Source organism: Phytophthora sojae (genome assembly GCF_000149755.1).
Source record: "Phytophthora sojae unplaced genomic scaffold PHYSOscaffold_15, whole genome shotgun sequence".
In the NCBI taxonomy this organism is placed as follows: domain Eukaryota; phylum Oomycota; class Peronosporomycetes; order Peronosporales; family Peronosporaceae; genus Phytophthora; species Phytophthora sojae.
Window position 1 is genome coordinate 206,541 of NW_009258129.1, and position 20,733 is coordinate 227,273.

Sequence of the window (20,733 nt, forward strand, 5' to 3'; positions counted from 1 at the left end):
GGCTAAATGCAGGGGGGCAGGACAAGAGAGAGGAGAACCGATCGGGTGTGTAGCCATCTCCAGCTCTGAAAAACTAAAAATATGGAGCATGGCTACCTTTTCCTGGAACTTGTAGCCATGTCTCTTCAACGGACACGACACATTTGGTACAGATTGTAGTGGGTGCTGGAAGTTTGCAAGCTTAGGCTTTGATTCCAAGCTCTGGGGCGAGTTCTGCTACGCTCCCAGCCAAAGCCAAGGGGAAAATCTCGTTTATAGTTGCCATGAAGTCGAACTTGGGTCGAAAACCTTCGTCTAATGCACTGCTAGGGGACAAGCGTTCGCCTCCGGTGACTGCCAAGCTGCGACGCAAGTCAAACGCTGGTAACCACACAGACAACGCTGCAGCTTACAGCAACTTTGACTATGACCACGGCCGCCAAGTGCCGCCATCTCAGCCGCAGATCCTTCCAGTGGGGGGCGCGGACTTGCTGCTTCAACTTCAACAACTCCAACAACAGCAGAGCCTCGCAGCGTTTTGCTATCCTACGCCTGGTCCAGCAATCCCTCACACTCTACCGCTCGGCCCCAGCGCCTACCCATCGGCAGCGTACATGCCTCCATCACAGCAATTTATCAGTGCGCCGGGCAGTTCCAGCGCAAGTCGCGAGTCATGGGGAGCCCCACCAACTGAGAAGAGCGGACAAGTCTTGGAGCAGCTTGGCTCAGTGCTGCAGCAAATGAAGCAGGAGTCCGAGGGATCCGCCGCTGCGTGGCGAGAGAAACTCGCGGAGACGGCACAATTGACTGATCAACTAGCGCAGACTCGAGAGCAGCTGAATGCTGCCACGAACAATGAACGCGCGGTTAGTGAGGAGCTCGCTCGTGTCCAGCAAGCTTTTAAGGCGCTAGAAGCGGAGGCGGCGCAGAGTGCAACACGCCACCGCGAGGAGCTTTCAGTGATGAACGACGAAGTGCAGCGGCAGCAACAATGCGCTGATGAGATGCGCGAGAAGTATGAAGCCACACTCAACGAAGTCCGCTCTGAGCTGCAGAATACTACCGCTCGCTTCGAGGAGCAACTGCAAGCACAGAGCGATGAACATCGCGCAGAGCTGGACCAGTTTCAACGGGCTCATGAAGCGAAGATCCAGGAACTTGAGGCTCAGCATGGCACAGAACGCACCAAATTACTCGAGAAATCGCGCGAGTTGGAGCAGGCAAAGCAAGAGCTCGGTCAGCACCTTTGGAACGCTACGAAAGAGTTAGAGACTACGGCTCAGCTTCGAGAGCAGCAGCTTCGGTCACAAGCTCAGGAGGCTCAGCAAGAGCTCGCACAACTGCAAGCCGCCGCTGTTGCACGAGAACGCGAGCTACAAATGAAGGCGGAAGCTCAACGCAAAGAGCTGCTGGAAGAGCTGAACAAACAGTTGGAAGCTGCTCGAGCGACGGCCAACGAAGAGCGCTCTCAAAAGGAAGAGCTCAACGCGTTGATGATCGCTGAGGTGTCGAGATTCCAAGCTCAATTAGAGCAAATGGCGCAACAACACGCAACAGCACTCGCCGAACGTGAAAAGCTAGCAGAGGAGGAGCGTGTGCAGGCGTTGGAGCTACGAGAAAAGGCTGCGCGAGTTGTACGCGAAGCTCAAGAAGAACTACGTGAGCTGCGTACCGAGCTGCAAACCACTAAAGCGGAGAAGGCTCGGTTAGAAGCTCAGGGGTCTGCAGAGAATGGCACGCTGCAAGAGCTGAATGAGCAACTACGAGAGACTGCAGGTCAGCTGGAAGACTCGCACGCCCAGCTCCAGCACCTCTCAAGCCGCTGCAAGACGGCCGAAAAGCTCACGCGACAGTGTCTCGACCTAATCACTCAAACGCCGATGGGGAACAGTACGAGCTCCGAAGAGGATGAGGAGGATGAAGACAATTCTGACAGTGAGGAAGACCCGCTAGCTCAACTGCCGTCAGTGCTTCGCACGCTCAAGCATCTTACAAAGGTGTCGGGTGCGTTGGAGCCTCTGCAACTGAAGGTCCTCCGCTTACAACAAGAGAGGGATAGTGATCGTGAAAAGCACCGAGCACGAGAGCAAGAACTGCAGACACAAGTGCAGAACTCTCTTCAAGAGCTGGAGACTGCACGTCAAGACGCCAAGACGTTAGCTGAGGAACTGGCCCAACTTTCTCAAGCTGCAGGGGGTCAAGAAGCTCAATTAACGCGCTCGAACGAACAGCTCCGTCAGCAGATTCAGGAGCTCGAGCATCTTCGTTCTGCCGGTGCGTCGCAGCTTTTGCAGCTCCAGAAAGCGCTGGACGCCCAGCGCGCGCGCAGCACAGCGCTTGAGACTGAGAAGCGCGATCTACTCGCTGAAGCGGAGCAACTCAACGCCAGTCTGGAAACTCAGTACCGCGCAGTGAATGACAAGCAACTGGAGCTGGAGCAGCTTCGCGGATCTTACCGGGAGCTTCAGCTTACGCATGGAGATCTACAGGAAACTCACGCCGACTTGGAGGAGAGTTCGAGGCGAACGAATGAACACCTCGCGACTCAACTCCAGAGCGCGCAACAAGAAGTGCAGACAAAGTTGCGTGAAGCTGAAGAACTTCGCAGTGAGCTGGAGCAAGTCACTCAAGCTTTGAGTGAGGAGAGAGACGCACTCGTACGCGCGCGAGACGCTGAGCAAGCCCAGCGTTCACATAGTGAGCAGGAGTTATCGCGCGCATTGGAGGAGAAGACCCATCGACTCGAAGAGATGCTCGCCATGCTCACTCAGCTGCAGAACAAGTCGGAGCATCTAGAGCAGGCTCGAGCTCAAGACGTTGAGGTTGCGCGCCAGCAGCGTGATACGCTCTCGCATCAACTGGCAGAGGCTCAACAAGCCCAAGCTCGAGCTGAAAACGCCTTGAGTGCAGCTGTACAAGCCCAGCAAGACATACAAACACAAGCTCGCTTCGAGGTGGAGCAGCTTCGAGCTACGTTGACGCCTCAGTTCGCTGAGCTCGAGACTCAGAAGGAAGCGCAAGCTGCAGAGTTGCGTAGGTTAGAAGCTGAGCTTGAGCGCGCAACACGAAGCAAGCAATCGCTGCAGATGGAGCTCCAGCGAGCTGCTGATGACACTCAAGACGCACTACGCGCAGTCGAAGTTGCACGTCGGGACGCTCGAGCTCAAACCCAGCAACTCGGTGAAGAGCACGAGAGACTTCGACAGGAGCTCGAAGCTGCTCGAGCTGAGAGCCAAGAAAACGCGGCTCTGTCGGAAGAACTGCAGAGCAAGATCACGACGATCCAAAGCGCTGCAAACGCTACCATCGACGACCTCGTATCGGAGCTACAAGGCGCGCAGGATGCTCTCGAGCTCGAACGTGCTCGAGCCAAGAAGGAGAAAGATGGAGGTGGAACGCGCTCCCAACTGCGTGAGCTTGAGGAACAACTGCGGTCTCGAGAAGCTCAGCTCCGTGAAGCTCGCGACGAAGCTTCATGCACCCAGGAGCAGCTCGAAGAGCGCTTAAGCGAGCTTGAGCTGAGGTTGCAACGCACAGCGAACACCCTCGAGAGCAAGAAGCAGGAGTGCGACGCCAAAGCGCGTGAGATGGAGCAACTGTCACGACGAGCTAGTGAGGCCGAGCGCAAGTTGGCACCACTCACTGCAGCTCGCGATGCTCTTCAAGCCAAAGCAAACGAGCTGAAGCAGGCGCTTGACGCGAAGGTTCGCGAGGCTCAGGACAGTGAAGAACGAGCTCGAGACGAAGTTCTCCGAATTGCGCGTGAACGGCGCGCGTTAGATACTCAATTGGTCGAGCTTCGTGACGAAAGTGAGGCTTCACGGCAGCAGGTAGCGCGTGCTCAACGTGAAGTGCAGACGATGAAGCAGGCACTAGAGCGCGCAAAAGGAGAGCTCAATCGATCGAGTACGGAGCTCAGAGCAACCACGCAGCGTCTGGAGAGTGTTCAACAAGCCGCGAACCAAACGATAGCCGACGCCACCGCTCGAATGCAGGCAGCACAGCAGCAAGGCGAGAGGAATGCAGCGCGACTGCAACAGGAGCTCGATCTGGAGCGAGAACGTCGTCGTGAGGTAGAAGTTCACCGAGCTGAGCTGCAGCGCGCACTGCGACAACAGCACATCCAGTCACCAGCAGTGTCCACAGGCTCCAGAAGCGAAGACAACCAAGCACGACTAAGTTCCTCGGACAGCTTCAACTCGAGTCCAGAGCTAGCGGATCGACCAGTCTCGAGTCAGTCGCCGGCGGGTACAGCGGAGTACCGCAAGTTCTACGCGAACGAGCCGCTCACGTCGGCCGAGCTCTCGAACTTGCCCATGGCGGTCATCAAAGCTCAGCTCGGACTCGAGTTCAGCCAGAACAACAACACATCCGCCGCCACTTCCAAGTCCAGCAAGAGCTCGAGCAAGGCGAAGATTCAGCATCAGCATAAGGAGCGATACGCAGCGAGCAAAGACAACCACGCAGACGAAGATGACGACGCAATCCCGCTCTTGCCGCTGGAGAAGCTCCCATATACCCCAGAGGCTGATGGTCGGGACAGTTCTCCCAGCAGCCCGATGGATGTGGCACCAAGCGGCGGTCGTTCGAGTTCATTGAGCTCTCGAAGTACGCCATGGTCGGCTCGGTCGGGTAGCACCAGCCATCTCTCCTTCTCCAGGAACAACGCCGCCTCGCCTGCTACCAGTGCAAACAGCAGTCCGTCGACGCGCAAGAACTCCATGCCAAGCGCTGGCGCCAAGAAGAAGAAGTCAAAGCAGTCGCGTCCTGTTGTGCTTCCATCGGCGTCCGGAGCGCCCTACGGCGCCGCGTCCTCCAGTCTGTCACCTACAAAACACCAGAAGCCCAAAGCGCGCAGCAAATTGTTGCCCCGCATCAGTCTGCAGTGAACAGAAGCATGTTAAAATGAACACGTTCGTCTTGGTCCCATTAGCTAGTTAGTTGCACGTCGACTGCGGCAAGTGCAGCGCGGACTCCGGCGACGTGGGGAAGTGATAAATGTACACAGGGAATGCCACGTCCACGGAGTCTACCGTCTTCTCTTCGGTCTCCTCTGGCTCGCGCTCCTTTGCCGGCACGAGGTGCTTCTCCAACGGCGTCAGGTTCGGGATCCGATACAAATACGTGACGACGCGGCAGTTGGTGAGCTTCTCGAGCTTCGGCCGCACCAGCCTGCAGTCAATGTTACATGTAGCAACTGGGTTAGTCTACTGCAGCTGGTCGTGGTTGCCTGTCAGCTGCCGGCCGGCACGTACGACAAGCCGCGGCCGATGAGGAACAGGAAGACGACGGTGGCGTCCGCGGGGATGTCGAACTCGAGCGCGTTGGCCTGGTGCACCGTCACCAAGTGGCCCACGCCGCTGGCCGCGGCGGCGTCCCCCGCCTGCTGCGCGCGCTTGGGGTCGATCTCCACGCCGACTGCGCGCACGCCAAAGCTGCGCGCGGCCTCGATCAGCAGGCGGCCGTCGCCGCAGCCCAAGTCGTAGACCACGTCGGACGCGCGCACGCGCACGAGCTCCAGCGCGCGGCGGCAGGCGCTCCGCGGCGTCGAGTAGAGCGTCTTGCGCGGCGCCAGCATGCTGGCCACAAGGGGACGAGAAGGCGCGACTTTGGATCTGCAGCCCCAGGACCGGAAAAAAATGTGACGAGGCGTGTCAACAGTTGCACGATCGACTAAGAAAGAAAGAGACACAGGAGGAGAAAGTGATCGATACGTAGACGAATTTGTGGAGGGCAAAACTGATCTCGTTCTTTTGTTCTTGTTGTGGATTCGGCTCGGTCGGACCGAGGCGAACGGTCAAAATAGATACAAAATGGTGTCGCCAGCGTCGAGCTGGGCAACGGACTGGGCGGCTCCAAAGCTGCTTGGTCGCTCTCTTCTTCTTTTGCTGCTTGCTTGTAGACTGGAGGGGGTGACGCTGCATTGCTCTTCTGGGGGCCGCGCACATAAAAATATATGTAGTCTTCTTCTTCTCTCTCGAGAAGAACTACCGCGTGCCCTTCCAGGGCAGCGCGACGTGCTGGTGCAGCTGCTCTTCCCGCTCGTGCTCGACGGCGGCGCTGGTCTTGTTCTCGGCGGGCGCGTGCGACGCGGCGTAGCGCGCGTAGCCGGTGATGCCCGCGGACGAGAGCACCAGCGGCAGCACGGCCAGCGTGCCGGCGCCCGTGGAGTTCTTGCTCACGGCGGCGACGATGGAGGAGAGGGGCATGGTGGACGGTGGGCGTTCTTGGGGGCGCTGGAGCTTGGGGAGTGTGCGTGCGTGGCGCAGGCTGGAAACCGGGCAACTTGAGGCTCCGCGGGCGAATCTTGGCCTTGTAGCCAGCCAGCCAGCCAGTCTAAATATAACTTTTCGCAGGCTGACGACATTTCAGGGGTAGGTGAAGAGCTGTAATTGGCTGATAAGAAAACGGATTTAAACGGATAGATGTCCTGACTGAGGACGAGGACCCAAAATAAAACAAGCACCTATTCTAGGTAGTTGGTGTGCAGCACACTCCCTCATGAACTTCGCATTTCGGTGGACGAACCCATGGCAAATCCTGGCCCGCGGCCTGGCCGGGAAGATTCAGAATGCCTGGCTGGGTGTCTTCGAGCCATGCAGAGGTCGAGAAGCTCCCGCATCAAATCGCGCCATGTTCACCGCGGCTAAACATGGCACACAGCGAACGCTATCGGCGCTGCTGCAGGCGCCTTGTTTGTCCTCTCGATGCTCGCTGGCTGGCAATCGATTGCCGCCAGTGTCGACACTGTCCTTGCGGGACGCACTCTTTCGCCCGGCAGAAGAAGCACACGGCTCGGATACATGCGCGTGGCGTGGTCCGCCCCCACTTCGCTGCTGCAGCCAGCAACACCGGCACTGCGGGCAATAGCCTTCGCTAGCTGAAGCACGCACACACAATAGTTGCACTATCCGTGCTCGCTCATGTTCGCAGGACGAACATTACGGGCTCCCGTGCGCTCTTAGGCATGAAAGTCTGCATTGGCATGGCGGCGCGAATTCAAATGATTGCGATCGCACTAGCGCATTACAGTGCACGCGTGGGCTGTCCATCGGACACCGAAAGCGGTCCCTGCACCGCTACGTTGGAACGACGAGGCTGCTATCAGCCAGCCAGCCAACTGTCCAGGGCTGTCAGCGCGGAAGACTGAAGCCGCTGATGGGCGAGAACTGCAACTCAGCTTTGGTCTCTAATCCTCGCAGCACGCTCACTCACTGCGCCTCGCCGCCGGAGCCTTTGCTTGAGCCGCTGCGAGCGGGACGGTCTCCGCTCGAGCGTGTCGGGCAAGCACTGGCGAAATACTGTTCGAATTTCGGTGAGCGCGCGGGAGAGATAGAGGAAGGACCTGGGGCGTAGCCATTTCGCCTCGCGGCCTCGACACTTGCATTTTCTTAGTCCAGCGTGCTGCTTGGGGCCGAGTTGACTCCCTTGCAACGCCGCAACACGCGACCGCTGCTTGGGGCCGAGTTGACTCCCTTGCAACGCCGCAACACGCGACCGCTGCTCATCGCCGCGAGCTGCGCTGCGCTGGCGGCGCCGTCAGCGGGCAGGGCTGCAGACAAGCCAGCGGGGCGCGCCCCCGGTGCGGCAAACCGGCGCCCGCAGCGCTGACAGCCTCGGCCGATGCCTGTCAGCGCAGAAGCGGGATCCTGAGGGATGCAGCCATTTGGGGGGCAGACGAGCACATGGCTGCGGTACACAGTACTGTACTACCCTTGGCACCGAAAGTAGCATGGGCCCGAGTAGCAGCAATTGAATGAAGAACTCGGGCCGCACGCGCCATGGCGAGTTCGCTGCGCTCGTGCCGCGCTGCGACGAGGGCGCGTCGCAGCGCCAGCTCGGCCATGGAGCTCGCCCTTATCCGCTCTTCCTTCCTGGAAGAAGCGGCCGCTGGAGCGCTGGCGGCAAACTGAACGTTTTCTCGCCAGCTGGGTGGCTCTATCCAACTGCGTATAGTGACTTTTGCGAGTTGCGAATCTTATTCGCGTGAAGAGACTGTGTATGTGCACCCGTGCACTGGTCTCCCCGGGCTTAACGGCATTCCAGGATAGAGCCGCGCGCAGGCGATCTTCGCTCCCGCCTAAGTGCGAGGTGTCCGCGCGGTGGTTGGGCAGCGGCGGGCCAGGCTCGCCGCTTTTACGGCAATCAAATGACCAGAGCGTAGGCACGCCACGCCCAGCAGCCCGCTAACTTCCGATCGATCCCTCCCGCCCGCGCGCGCCAAACAAGGCAGGCGCGCCCTTGCGGCAGACAGCCCACGACACACACACAGAGCCGATCCTCGCCAACTATTACGCTCGTCCCACCAGCGGCCGGAGCCAACTTGACCGCCGCCACGCCAGCCAAGAAAACAGCCACCCGCGGCACGCCCCGAGCCAAGCAGCAGCAGCAGCAGCAGCCCGAAGCGAGTTCAAGGCCTCTCCCCTCCCCTCTCTCCGTCGTCGAGCGGGCGCAGCGAGCGCAGATGAATGAGCTCACACCCAGCCATCCCGCGCCCCCGCCAGCGCCAACGCAGGCGCAGGCGCAGACGCGCGGGCTGGCCCCGCCCTCCTCCTACGCCTTCGCCATGAACGCCAACGTCGTGAACTTCGCCGCCACGGACCGCAAAAGGTTGGGCGCCCTACCCTTGCTCTACCTTTTGACCTGTACCTACACTTTTTGGCTGCCCCAAGTTGAAGAGCGACAAGGCTGTTTGGGATGAAAAGCTAGCTGGCTGCCTTCGTTCGTGGCCGTCCCCCTTCCCCCCCCTCCCCTCTCTTCGTGAGACGGAAGGCCGTTGGTAACTTTTCGTCTACACTCAACCCCAGGCTCGACCAGCTGAAAAGGAGAACGGGGACGAGGGGAACGGAAGACCATTCTCTCGAGGAATGGGGGACGATGCATGCATACGAAGGCCCAAAGCATCCAAAAGCCTTGGAGCTCCGACACTTTTTTTGCCCCGGGCTCGAATTGGTTGGTGGCTAATCCATTTGTTATTGTTTTATTATTTTATTTCTTGCAGCTTCCAGCAAGGAGTTCCTCCTCGTGGCGGAGTCAGCGTCGGCGTCAACAACTTGGGGTCGGCAAAGTACCAGTCGCCGCAGAGTCTGCAGCAGGTGATCGACTACCACGCGGGGCCCTACGCGCCGGCAGCTAACTTCTCGCACCTCAAGAGCCCAGCGGACAATCGGCCAACCAACAACGGAGCCAAGTTCGACTACACGCCGCCGAGTCAGCAGTATTCGACGCAGCATCAGCAGCAACAGTCCTACGCTGCGCCATACGGATACCCATCCTACGCGCAGAATTACGGCAGCACCGGAGACTACCAGCAACAGCAGCAGCAACAACAACAGCAACAACCGCAACAGCAGCAGTACCATGGTGGCTACGCTCAAGTCGGCGAGTCAAATCCCTTGGGCATGCTGGTGAGTTCGGCCACGAACCCACAGGCGCCTCCTCCTGCTGATGCCATGCCGCACGAGCACGTAAATATCGGCCTCAAGGACGCGGGAGACCGCAAGTTCAGGCAGCCGTACAATGTGGTGGCAACCGACTCGTTCCTGAGCTCCAGCGGCGGCTACGTGCACGGCGTCGAGCGTCCTGGCAACGTGGTGCAGCTCAAGACGACTCCGAGCAGCTCGCAGCAGCATCCGATGTACCAGCGCTCCAACATGTACGGCGGTGGAGCTCCGTACTACTCGCAGCAGGTGCAGCAGCAGCAACAGCGGACACAAGAGCCGTCGACGCAGCACAGTTCATTGGATCTGGTGCCTCCAACTGCCGCGGCAATGGGAACTAGCTTCGATGCTAACGGGACTGGAGCTGCTTCTTCCAGTATGGGACGGGGCATGAGCAGTGGCGTCAGTGGAATGTTTAGTGCTGGATCCCGCATGCCGCAGTTCAGTCCGAGTGGTCCAGGGTCTTCCCTGACGACGCGGTTGAAGGACGGAGGCGTGGATATCTCGTCTGGAGCTTCGTCCAATGGCAACCACCTGCCGTTCATGCAGCAGCAGCAGTCTGTCGCGAAGTCGCTTGGTGCTACGCACCCGACCACGCTCTACTCAGATGTGGCGAGCTCCACCACGTCCATGGCGATGGTGAGTCTTGGCTCGGATGGTCCAACAACGACATCGGTCAATGCGAACGCGTTGTACCCGCCGTCGTTGGCACCACCGACATCTCAGCTCAGCACCAGCAGTGAAGACTCGTGCAGTTTGTGCAGCGGTGCCCACAGTGACAGGGTTGCTAGTCACTGCGGACACCGATTCCATGCCCAGTGTCTTCAGTCGTGGGGAGGATTGACGACGTGCCCAATTTGCGCTCAGGTACGTTTGCTTGTTGAGTTTAATCTCGTCAAAATTGTGTTGAGGTATTCACATGCTTGGTTCTGTGGGCATTAGGCGTCAAATAGTATCACGAGCATCCCTCAAGCGACCCCTGTCAGCTATGGTCTCGGTGGTGACAGTGTCTCGGTTTCTGGACTAACGACGGGACAGAACGAGCTGTCTTTGAACAGTGGTGGGGCTATTAACAACAGCTCCGCCACTGCCAGCGGCGGCAACGCGGTGTCCATTTCGCCGAGTTCTGTGGGATCAGCACAAGTGACGGGAATCAACATCTTGCAGGTGAACAATGCCGTACCAGGTGGACGCCCACCTCCGATCGACACGCGCATTGTTGATAACCGCCTGGGTGCAACGACTTTGAGTGGCGAGAAGCGTGGCTCGACGTCTACTCGGTCGGGTTCGAGCAGCGGAGGGCGTGTTCGCAAGAACAAGAAGCTCAAAGACTGTTCCGTGCCAGGCTGTGATCGCACGGTGCGCTCTCGCGGTCTCTGCAAGGGTCACGGAGGTGGCCGTCGTTGCGGATACGCCGGGTGTGGTCTCAGCGATCAGGGTGGAGGTTTCTGCATCAGTCACGGCGGTGGCAAGCGTTGCCAGCATGAAGGATGCGACAACTCGGCGCAGTCACGTGGACTGTGCAAGTTGCACGGAGGAGGAAGCCGCTGCACTGTTCCTAACTGTACCAAGAGCTCTCAGGGTCGCGGACTGTGCCGTGCGCACGGTGGCGGTCGTCGATGCATGGTTGAAGGGTGCAACAAGACGGATCGTCGTGCAGGCTACTGCGTGACTCACGGCGCCGACAAGAAGTGCATCATCCCGGAGTGCTCCAAGACCGGACGCATCGACAACATGTGCACCAAGCACTACTTCGAGCGCCACCCTGCCCAGCCGCCCGGAACTGTGAGCACGACTCCGCCTCCGGTCATCACTGTCAATGCTAACACCAGTGCTGCCAGAGCTCGAGCCGAGAGAAAGAGAGCCGCGGAACAGGCCGCCGCCGCCGCTGCTGCTGCCAACAGCTACGCGATGACATCGTCAATGATGCTTTCTGGCTCGGTTCCTGCCCCCAGCATGCCCTGTGACGGACGGGTAAGCGGGGCGATTACCAAGACTGAGCTGTTCTAGGCATCTATCCATCCTGACTTGCTCGCACTGACGCTGCTACTGGATGCCACACGGACCAGGAGGTTGTACAAATTTGATTCACGGTCGGATGCGGCGGACGGCGGTAATGGACCGCAAGCAGAAGTGGATGGATGGAAGATCGTCGGGCGGACCGAGGATTTGTATTTGTAACGAGACACAATACGCGAAGTGGAATTACTACATGATAAAGACGCGAGCAGAATGGAGACTCGAGCGATAAAAGAATCGGCTGCGCGGCGACCGAGATGATATGGGCGACCGACAGAAGTGAACAAAGTGAAGAATGGTCACGATGAAGTTTTGAAGTGACCTAAAAAAACTGAAGATTTGAAGATTGAAGACAAGTTTGAAGAAGGTGAAGATGAAGATGAAGAGGATGAAGACGGAGAAATGGACAAAAGTCCAAGGCCAGTTGAATGAAGAGGTCCGCAGCGAAATTGCAAACTGCACAAATTGCACACCCCGCCACCAAGTGAAATTGAAAATGAAATTACAACTTTTGAAGCACACCAGGGAGAGCGAAAAATGCGAAATGCAGTAAGAGAAACAAAAAACAAGAAAATTCAGAAGACCCCCAGGGGTAGCTAGCTAGCTCCGCCTCGTAGCTAGTTAGCGTTCCAGTGCTCTTTGAGCTGCGACGGACTCGGAGTGGTGGTTCAAGTGGAAGGTCACGCACACTCCCGACCCATTGGAGCGACACAAGAGGACAAAAAAGAACGCGAAATGAACCGACCCGAAGCGAGGAAGCGAGCGACCCCCATGCATATAGGAAAATCAAGTGACGTACTAAAGTGAGCGCCTCCCCAGGAATTAAAATTGGGGAGGAAAGTTGAGGAAAATAACGAAGCTCACAGATGAATGGTTAACCCCAAACGACTGCCGTGTTCGTACGTTTCTGATGTATGATGTATCCAGGCAGTTTTTAGGCTGATCGGGTCTGCACCGCTGCAAGTTCTCGTTTCAGTTCTTGCTGTCTTTCGAGCGAGGCGCCGCGTTTCTCGATGACAGATCGAACCATGTCTTTCAGCTCTTTGGCTCGCTCTTCCTTGGCCAGAGCGCGAGCCACTCGACGCTGCTCTTTGTCCGCCTCGACGACACCAATCCGCTCTAACAACAGGCGTCTGCTCTCATTGAGCTCGTCCTCCGACAAAAGTTTTTCGTCGCCTGTGCCAACTTCCTCCAGATACGATTCACTGGCGTTGACCTTGCTCTTGACCGCTTGAACCCACTCGAAGCGGCCTCTGACCTTGGCGATCTGCTCGTCTGTCATGTTGTCTTGCTTCATCCTCGCCTCCGCTTCGTCCAGCTTGCCCAGGTACAGCAAGCGTGACACGGCTCCGTTCGTGTTGCGGTCCACGGCCTTTTCCGCCCAGGACGCTCGAATGGCGTCGTACTGGAGCTCCTTGGTGTTGTCGTCCAGCAACTTGACCTCTTCGGTGCTCCAGCAATTGACTCGCCATTTGATGCCGCTTGAGCCACGGGAAGAACGAGCTGTTGCAGGTGTCGTCGACTCTCCCGACGGCGCTGCAGCTTCTGACGGCTCGTTCTCGTCAACGGGTGTCGTAGTCACTGTTTCCTTTGGAGGCGTGCGACCTGCATTACTTCGGAACGGACGCAGCGACTGCAGCTCGCCCGGTACAATGCAGGTGCTGCGGTCGATGCTACCTTGAAGGATATAGCCGCGCTTATCATCTGCTGCTGGGGGTTGGCTGATATCAACAGCAGGGAAACACGGGAGCTGCAGGAGGCGAACGTCGCCCTTGGCACTAACTTCACCTATTTTGGGGTTCTGCTCGGCGCCAAAGTCGAAGACTTCCAGCTTCGCAGCGAGATGAGTCACAACGGCTCCGTCCTGAAGGAGCTGGAGCTGGAAGCTGGTCCAGATTGACTGCTTTGGTGCCATGATCACGTCTCGGAAGCACAATAGCGGCTTGTTGGGTTCGTACACTCCTTCGAATCGGGTCAACTTCATTTGATGAGTAGTTGGCTTGGCGACATCCCAGTCGCTAGCCAGAGTGAGTTTCCACTTGCCTTCACGAGCGTGGAAGTTGCCAGGAGCGCAGTCGACGATCAACGTGTAGGCTGTGGACGAGTATACCCCATCGTTTGAAGCAGCTGGAAGAGATATCTTGGAGCAGAGCGTGGTTGCCTTCTTGACTTCACCAGTGGCGTCATTCACAACAGAAATATGCGTGAAGTTGCTCAGAAGTTCCTCTGTAAGGTGAAGATCAATCCTCAATTCAGGCGGAGATGCAAACTTCTCTCCGTTCTCGTCAGTCAGTGGGGTCAGCTCAAAGCTCTGCTTGAAGAGAATATTCCACGATCCGGGCAGCATGACTGGGTACGTTCCATCGCACTCCATGACGCGAAGGTGACTCAAACTGCGCCAATACGTAGGTGCGTCTTGGAACGAAACCTTGCAATCCGACTCAACTTGCACGCTGTAGCCATACCGCAGAGTCTTTTGCGGATACATGCGGTACACGATGTTACCTGCATCCACGGCCGGAATGCTGATGTAGCCCGAGAATATCGAGTTCAGTGTTACGATAGCAGGCAACGAAGACCGTGAGCTTTTCTTCTTCTTCTCCTTCTCCTCGATCAGGATCACGCTGCCGTTGGGATCAACGGCGAGGTGAGTCGCCATCAAAGCTGATGGTTTGTTCAGGTTGTCGACGCTTTGATCGGGTTTCTCTGGAACCTGAACAGGTGTAAGCGTGGCAACAAGATTCACAAATTTATGAGGGGTATCACTTGAACAACTGTCGCCGGCAGGCTGCTCAACTACAGGGTCTTGCATCGTCACCACCACGAACTGGACTCGCGGAGTCTCGAACGGGACGAGGGATGAGCTCGTATCATTGACACCTTTCCAGGCACGGACAAATGTGTCGGAGTATTGGAGTAGTGGATGAACCAACAGGAAAACCAGGTCGTTGACTCCATGGACCTCCTCAGATATTGCTGCTGGGGCACCTTGGCGGACCACTTTGAATGTAGTGTTTCCTGTGTCGCCCACGACGTCACTCACCAATACAGCCTCGCCAAATATCAAGTCGGCAGTTCTGTCTTGGCCTGCTGAACAAATAACAGCTCGAGGCTGCAGACAGGGTCATAGTGAGCTTGCATATAACGCAGCGGGTGAACGGAAAAGTATTGCTTACCTTGGACAGGCTTTGAGTTTCTGATGTATCATCGATCTCTTCCACTGCTGGTGGTACTTCTGCTGTACCGTCAGCAGCAATGTCTGCTTCCAGTGATACCTCATTGGACTCGTCGGTTTGCTCTGCCTGCTGAGTACGTGGCACAAACTAGAAGACCAACCGCACTATAAGTGAGAATTTACAGGTTTTTAAGGAAAAATTCACGGTCAGGAGCTTACCTGTTGGAGCTGGTGGTAAATATTCTCGCTGAAACTTTGGCTGATGCCCGGCTCCCACCGCGACACTTTCCAGCTCGTGAGTGCCAGCATAATCTGCACCATGGTTTGGCACATACCATCGACCAAGCTACCACTTCTGCTGCCGGGTTCTGCGCTCTGATTGCAGTTCGGATGCAGCCAATGCATCACTTTATACAGCGCTTTCACCAGTAGCGACGGCCAAATCTCGTTTTTCATGGAGCTGGCGAGATAAATGACGTTCCCTTCGGAATCCACCGGCAACTTATCGTCCACGTCAACTCGACGCCATCGGCCGAAGACAAATAGTTTCACGCTGTACTTCCCTCCAGCGTTATACGCTGGGTGTCCTGAGCTGTCCTGCGGGTAGATCGCTTGCCACAGAAATGGTGCTGGATTGGGAACAACACTAGCAGTTTCTTCACCGGAGCTGTAGAGTTGCTCCACAATTCGGAAGTAGGATGCCATATCCGCGTGAACGATCTCTCCATGGGGAATTTCAGGCTTGTACACGGAATTCGGAGCGACTTCAATTCGTGGAGGCGGCACAACACCCCAAGGAGACGTGGCATTGCTCACATCTACGTCTCCTGTAATGGCTTCGTCCTCATCCTCACCGTCGTCCACCAGATCGTCCGCGTCAAAATCCACTTCAGCCAGAAGATCGCGAGGGCGCTCGTTGACAATGTACGCGATGGCATCCTCGAAGCCCATGTACACCCGCTCTCGGTTCTGCTGTTCACGCTCGATTCGCTCTTCCTCTCTGCCCCAGGCTTGAAGTGCATCGAGCTGTTCTGGACTCCAGCGCCGCTGAAAATCTCGAGGAATCCGCCATTCTTGATCGTGATGATGATCCGACGCTGCTGCGGCCGTCGATGGAGCCGCGGCTGTGGCAGACACGGTGGATCCTGCTTTCTCGCTTCTCAGAAATCCATAATCCTTTTCTTTTGACCTGGGGAGAAACACCTATTTTGTAAAACAAATAAAACCCTGGTTAGACCTCTACACCGTGAGCAATTTAGTGAATACAGATGCAAACTTTACGTGTGCGTGCTTGGGCGGAGGGGGTTTCTTCGGGGGTTCCGGTTCTCCTTTCTTCGCTGCAGGCGCAGCTCCTTTCTTCCCTGCAGCCTTTGGCTCTGGGACTGGAGGAGGAGGCGCGGCAGGCACCACCGGCAAATCCACAATGACTGGCAGGAACTGGCACGGACGCTTCCACGTGATCTCCTCTTTGTAGCCGATTGCCTGGATCCAATAGCCCACACTAACTAAGAAAAAAAAACAAAATTAATAATTAATAGCTCAACCACTGACCTCCATTGGCACAAGGAGCTTGTCAGGCGTCAGCGGATCTTCAAAAGGCTCTTCCGCCGTGCCCCAATGCTCCGATGCTGCAAAAATATAGTATTTTTTTAAAAATAAGTAAAATAATTAGAGGCGCACAGTAAATTAATCGATGCCGTGCGTACGTAGCGTTGCGGGGTCTGTCCATTCCGGGAAAACTTCGGTCGGAGTGGCATTGGGCGTCCACAATGGAGGAATCGTATCCGACTCTGGCAATTCTGGGGTCCGCAGTGATTGCCGGTAGCTGCGCGCTGTGGGCGGCGGGTTCAGCGTCGAGCCCTGCGCCGTGAGCTTGGACGGCAGCTTCTTGGGCGGCATTGCGACTCAAATCTTGCGCACTAAAGGTCGCCGATGTTGAAGTCAACTGGTACACTGTACCCATAACCCTCGTGATAGTGACATCCGTCACTACCACGTCTCTAACTGTCAGCTCGAACCCAGAAGCGAAGGAAGGTGGAAGGCCCCAAGACGCGCCCCAGTCTATCGCTGTAGCAGCGATGGAGAGCAGCCAGCGCGTGTAAGTGCCACCGCAAACTTGCGCTTGTACCTGACGTGTGTATGACGGTAAATCGCGGTGGTTTTGATGCTAATTCGCACTGTTAATCGCTGCAGGACGTTCGAGCACAAGACCGTGGCGGGCGGGAAGGGCATTCAGGTCGCCTGCGCCACGTGGTAAGACGCCTCGTATTGCACTATCGCCTAGTTAATTATAATAATAGTTTGACTAATACTAATATTTGTTGCCGGGTGCAGCACGTTCCTGAACGCCCCCGACGTCTCCAACTGCGGAATGTGCGGGTACTTATTATCGGCATCAACTGCATTTACTGGCGTCTTTCTACCTCGGCATAGATACTAGAAAATGTTTACTCATTATTCTATTTGTTCTATTTGTTGTATTGATTGCAGAGCGGAGATGAAGCCGCCGACGCATGATGTGCAGGCGGACGGTAGCTGGAAATGCGGAGGCTGGTAAGATGCAAAAATTATTTATTTTTATTTGTAAGTTCTATTGTGTTTCGCTAATCGAATGCTTTGATACAGTGGCACGGAGAACCGACGAGCAGTGAAGGAGTGTTCCCAGTGTCGTCTTCCGTTCTACTCGCTTGTGACGACGGCAGCACCGGCTCAGATTTTCTGCTCTCGGTGTGGGTTCCTGAACGACGGAGGTAACCTTACGTGTGTGCAGTGCGACTACACTATTCGATCGACGCTGGATAAAATCAGCACGGATTTGAGGGACAGCACCAACTTCCTGGCTCGAGATATGGGCGTGAACATCCACGTCAAGTGTCCTGGGTGCTTTGTGGTGTGCTTCGTGCCGCCCGCGACGGCGTGTCTTCGATGTGGCTCATGCCACACATACTTTGCGTCGCCCTCGGTTGGCGAGGTGACGAATTTCCACATGACGCGTCTCGCGTCGTCCATCTCGAGCTCGTTTATGGGATTTTTCGGAGGGAAGAAGGGCGGACAAGAGGAGAGCGAGGCCTCGCGTCGGCAGGAGGAAGCGCGAGAGGCGCCAGTTGGCCGGTTGATTGCTGCCGGCCAGGGCGTCGTGAACTCACCGCGTCATTCTTCAACTATCAGTGAGGCAAGTGAACTCTCAACGAGTTATCAACAGCTGGAGGACAGCGAGGTTTCTGGAGATGAAACAGAGGAGAAGCCCGATGCTTCTGAAGTACAAGAGCGCACTAAGGACTCGGAGGTGCAGGACAAGCAACCATTTGAGAAAAAGGAGGAGAAAGCAGCAACGTCGACGGAGGCGTCTTTGGTTAGTGAAACGAGTTCCCCGTCCCCTGTGCAGCCACAAAAGGAGGTGCCGTTTTCGTCGTTGAGTCTGTCGTCGAGCTCTGGATCTGGCTCTGGAAAGGAGCAGGACCAACCAATGCTTGCACGGTCGATGCCGCTTCGGACTGCGCTTCCTGCCCCTCGACAAGAACTGGTTGAAGTGGAGGGGGATATCGTGGAGCTTTAACTAGCTGTCTGAATGGGTGAGGTGATCAACACAAGGCGAGTTTATTCTATTGGCGTGGCTGCTTGCAGGAAGTTCAGGGAATTTTGAAAGGTTTGGGTCGTAAGCCTGCACACAGCAACTGCAAGAAGGGAAAATATATGATTTGATTAGGACGTTCACTCACCTCGGAAGGCTGTGTCAGTTGTTGTCTCTGGTAGTGATGTGCGTCCTCATGAAAAATGATGCAAGCTCGACGTCGTCTCTTTCCAACCTGATACCAGAAGGAGTATCGCACTAGCGGAGGCGAAGCAGCAGCGTAGCCTACAAGGTCAAGCTTAAGCTTTGTTGTTTTTGCTACACTTCGCGCTACGCAGCGCTGATACTGATAATAATAATACTGTTAGGAAGGACGGTACGCGTGCGATGGCGACGGCGACGACGATCACCATCGCCGGTCTTCGTAGTGTTTGTTGTAGCGCTCCTCCGGCATTGAGTCCCACCGAGAGCGGCGACCCTGGCGCGGTGGCTGAGGAGGAGCATGGTACTGGTCCCTTGGAGAATAGCGATTGTCTCGAGGCGAGTACGACGGCTGCTCCCTTTCCACTGCAGCGTACGGGTTCGGCTGGAACCCGCCTCGAGGGGGAGAGTAGCGAGAGGCCTCCTGCCATTGCACATTCTGCGACTCCATGCTGTGCGAGTGGTGCAGCTTCGGCCGCTTGCTCATCGAAGGGGAATCCACGCCGTATCGGTCGTTTTGCGGTCCACCATAATGGTGATGATCGTTGTTGTACCGATCATCTCCATAGCCTCGATCCGTCACGGCCGAGGCGCTGTTGTGGCGACGAAGAGTAGGCGACGAGTGCTGGGGCTGGCCATAGTCGTACGTTGACGTGCGGTATCCCAGATGACTGTTCCCACTGTCGCTGCGGTCACGGCTCGACGTTGTCGGGGTGATTGGACGGTAGGAGTCCTCGACTGGTTGGTACGACGAATACAAGGGATCCGACGCAGAGGCAGCGATGGACGCTTGTCTCGCACGGAACTCGGCTCGCTGCTTCTCCAACTGCTTCAGCTCCAGCGTCTCCGCCTCGCACGCGGCGGCATACAGCCTCTCCAGCGCTCGCTCTTGCTGCTCTGCCTCCATTTCATTCGTCGAGCCCGGAGGGAACGAGAACAAGTCCATCACCTCCAAGCCACGCAGCTCCTTGATCAGCATCTCGCGCTTGGCAGTCTGCTCCGTCAGGTTCTTGCGGTACTGCTCCACGTGGCCGCGACTGTTGTCCACGTCCAAGTCGTACACTTGCTGGTCCATCTTGCCCCATGCAATTCCGCCAACCGTCGGGAACGTCTTGTCCTCCTCCTCTCCAACCACGACAACGTCGTCCTCTTCTTCATCCTGCTCGCCACAGGCGTGGTGGAATACACTGATACTCGACTCCAACTGGAACATCCTGTCACTGAGCATATCGGCGCTGATCGTGGCGTTAACCAGCTCCTGCAAGTGTGCGGCGAGGCGCGTCGTGGCCACGGACTCCACCACCTCGGGCATGTCCTCCAGAACGCGCTCCACAGCGCTATCGCTCGCCATCTCCTGCAGGAGCTTAGCTCTGTCCTCTTCCGCCTTGCCGTCGGCTTCCGGCACGACCTCTCTGCGCGAAAAACACGTACAACCATTAGAAACCCGCGCTCTATCCAGTGCTGCAATGATCAAGCTCGTACATGGGCGGCTTGCCCGCGCAGACGTTCTCCAGCATGGCCAGCATGGGCGGCGTGACGACGCCGCGCTCCTTCCAGATGCCCACGATCTTGATGGCGCAGCGCTTGACCTTCTCCTCCCCGTCACGCATCACCAGCTGCACGATGTCCACGAGCTTCTCCTCGAAGGCCGCGGCGATGTGGCGCCCGAACTTGCGCACGCCCACCTGCATGGCGTCGTTGGCCACGTACAGGTACACGATCTGGTGCTCGGCGTCGCCCTCGCGGATGTGGTCGCTCCAGAGCGCCACCATCTCGGGCAGGTGCTGCCGGTAGTTGAGCATCCACTGCGACACCTTCTGGATGCTCTGCGTCGTCACCTTGGCCTGCCGCAGCAGCTTCTCCAGCTTCTCGCGCGAGAACACCATGCCACACAAGCACTCGCCAGCAGCTTCGACGTCGTGTATTAGTCCAGATTTTTGGCCCCGGCAGCTCCACCGCCTCGAATTAACTACGCAAGCGCATACTGAATCGGTCGTTTGAGAATACCGGTGGTAGCGGTATACCGGTAAAAAGGCAACCTTTTGTTTTTGAAGCTGAAGTTCTTGTTTTTTTTATTCTTATTGAGATGCTGGCGTTTGATGCCATCGCCATTGATCTATAATACCTGCATTGGTGTGCTTGCTCGACACGCGCCAACGCCCTTCGGAGTTCGGGCGGAGCTGCGTCGCATGAAGAAACGGCTTCAACGACTCCAGGAATAGGCGGGGGTCGTGGGTCTCTACGTCATGAACGGGAGGCTGGGGCGGTTGCACCGTTGGAGGTGCCTTTTCCGTCTCCGCCCTCCGGTCGGCGGCTAGTTGGGGTTTCGCCTCTAGCAAACGAGTCCG

General features: G+C 56.9%; 7 protein-coding genes across 7 annotated transcripts; 3 read left to right on the forward strand and 4 right to left on the reverse strand.

The window, feature by feature from the left end:
* Positions 1-263: 263 nt before the first annotated feature.
* On the forward strand, positions 264-4,868 carry PHYSODRAFT_341932 (hypothetical protein; the record flags this gene model as incomplete). The annotated part of the gene is made up of 1 exon (XM_009540297.1): positions 264-4,868. One exon carries the CDS (start codon positions 264-266, stop codon positions 4,866-4,868), a length of 4,605 nt encoding a protein of 1,534 aa, XP_009538592.1.
* Positions 4,869-4,916: 48 nt separating this feature from the next.
* Positions 4,917-5,557, reverse strand: PHYSODRAFT_319925 (hypothetical protein; the record flags this gene model as incomplete). Its single annotated transcript, XM_009540298.1, has 2 exons — positions 4,917-5,151; positions 5,235-5,557. The coding sequence occupies 2 exons, from the start codon at positions 5,555-5,557 to the stop codon at positions 4,917-4,919; spliced, it is 558 nt and encodes a 185-aa protein (XP_009538593.1).
* A 409-nt stretch (positions 5,558-5,966) lies between these two features.
* Positions 5,967-6,188, reverse strand: PHYSODRAFT_319926 (hypothetical protein; the record flags this gene model as incomplete). Its single annotated transcript, XM_009540299.1, has 1 exon — positions 5,967-6,188. One exon carries the CDS (start codon positions 6,186-6,188, stop codon positions 5,967-5,969), a length of 222 nt encoding a protein of 73 aa, XP_009538594.1.
* Positions 6,189-8,443: 2,255 nt separating this feature from the next.
* PHYSODRAFT_319927 (hypothetical protein) lies at positions 8,444-11,429 on the forward strand (the record flags this gene model as incomplete). The annotated part of the gene is made up of 3 exons (XM_009540300.1): positions 8,444-8,589; positions 8,981-10,286; positions 10,362-11,429. The coding sequence occupies 3 exons, from the start codon at positions 8,444-8,446 to the stop codon at positions 11,427-11,429; spliced, it is 2,520 nt and encodes an 839-aa protein (XP_009538595.1).
* Positions 11,430-12,372: 943 nt separating this feature from the next.
* Positions 12,373-16,512, reverse strand: PHYSODRAFT_251591 (calpain-like cysteine protease C2; the record flags this gene model as incomplete). Its single annotated transcript, XM_009540301.1, has 11 exons — positions 12,373-12,627; positions 12,655-12,941; positions 13,227-13,532; positions 13,614-14,151; positions 14,482-14,550; positions 14,615-14,761; positions 14,833-14,988; positions 15,022-15,660; positions 15,895-16,095; positions 16,165-16,241; positions 16,320-16,512. 11 exons carry the CDS (start codon positions 16,510-16,512, stop codon positions 12,373-12,375), a joined length of 2,868 nt encoding a protein of 955 aa, XP_009538596.1.
* A 159-nt stretch (positions 16,513-16,671) lies between these two features.
* Positions 16,672-18,329, forward strand: PHYSODRAFT_289173 (hypothetical protein). The gene has a single exon (XM_009540302.1). The coding sequence runs from the start codon at positions 17,462-17,464 to the stop codon at positions 18,167-18,169; it is 708 nt and encodes a 235-aa protein (XP_009538597.1). The 5' UTR covers positions 16,672-17,461; the 3' UTR covers positions 18,170-18,329.
* Positions 18,330-18,590: 261 nt separating this feature from the next.
* PHYSODRAFT_348528 (hypothetical protein) lies at positions 18,591-20,271 on the reverse strand (the record flags this gene model as incomplete). Its single annotated transcript, XM_009540303.1, has 2 exons — positions 18,591-19,797; positions 19,868-20,271. The coding sequence occupies 2 exons, from the start codon at positions 20,269-20,271 to the stop codon at positions 18,591-18,593; spliced, it is 1,611 nt and encodes a 536-aa protein (XP_009538598.1).
* Positions 20,272-20,733: the final 462 nt, after the last annotated feature.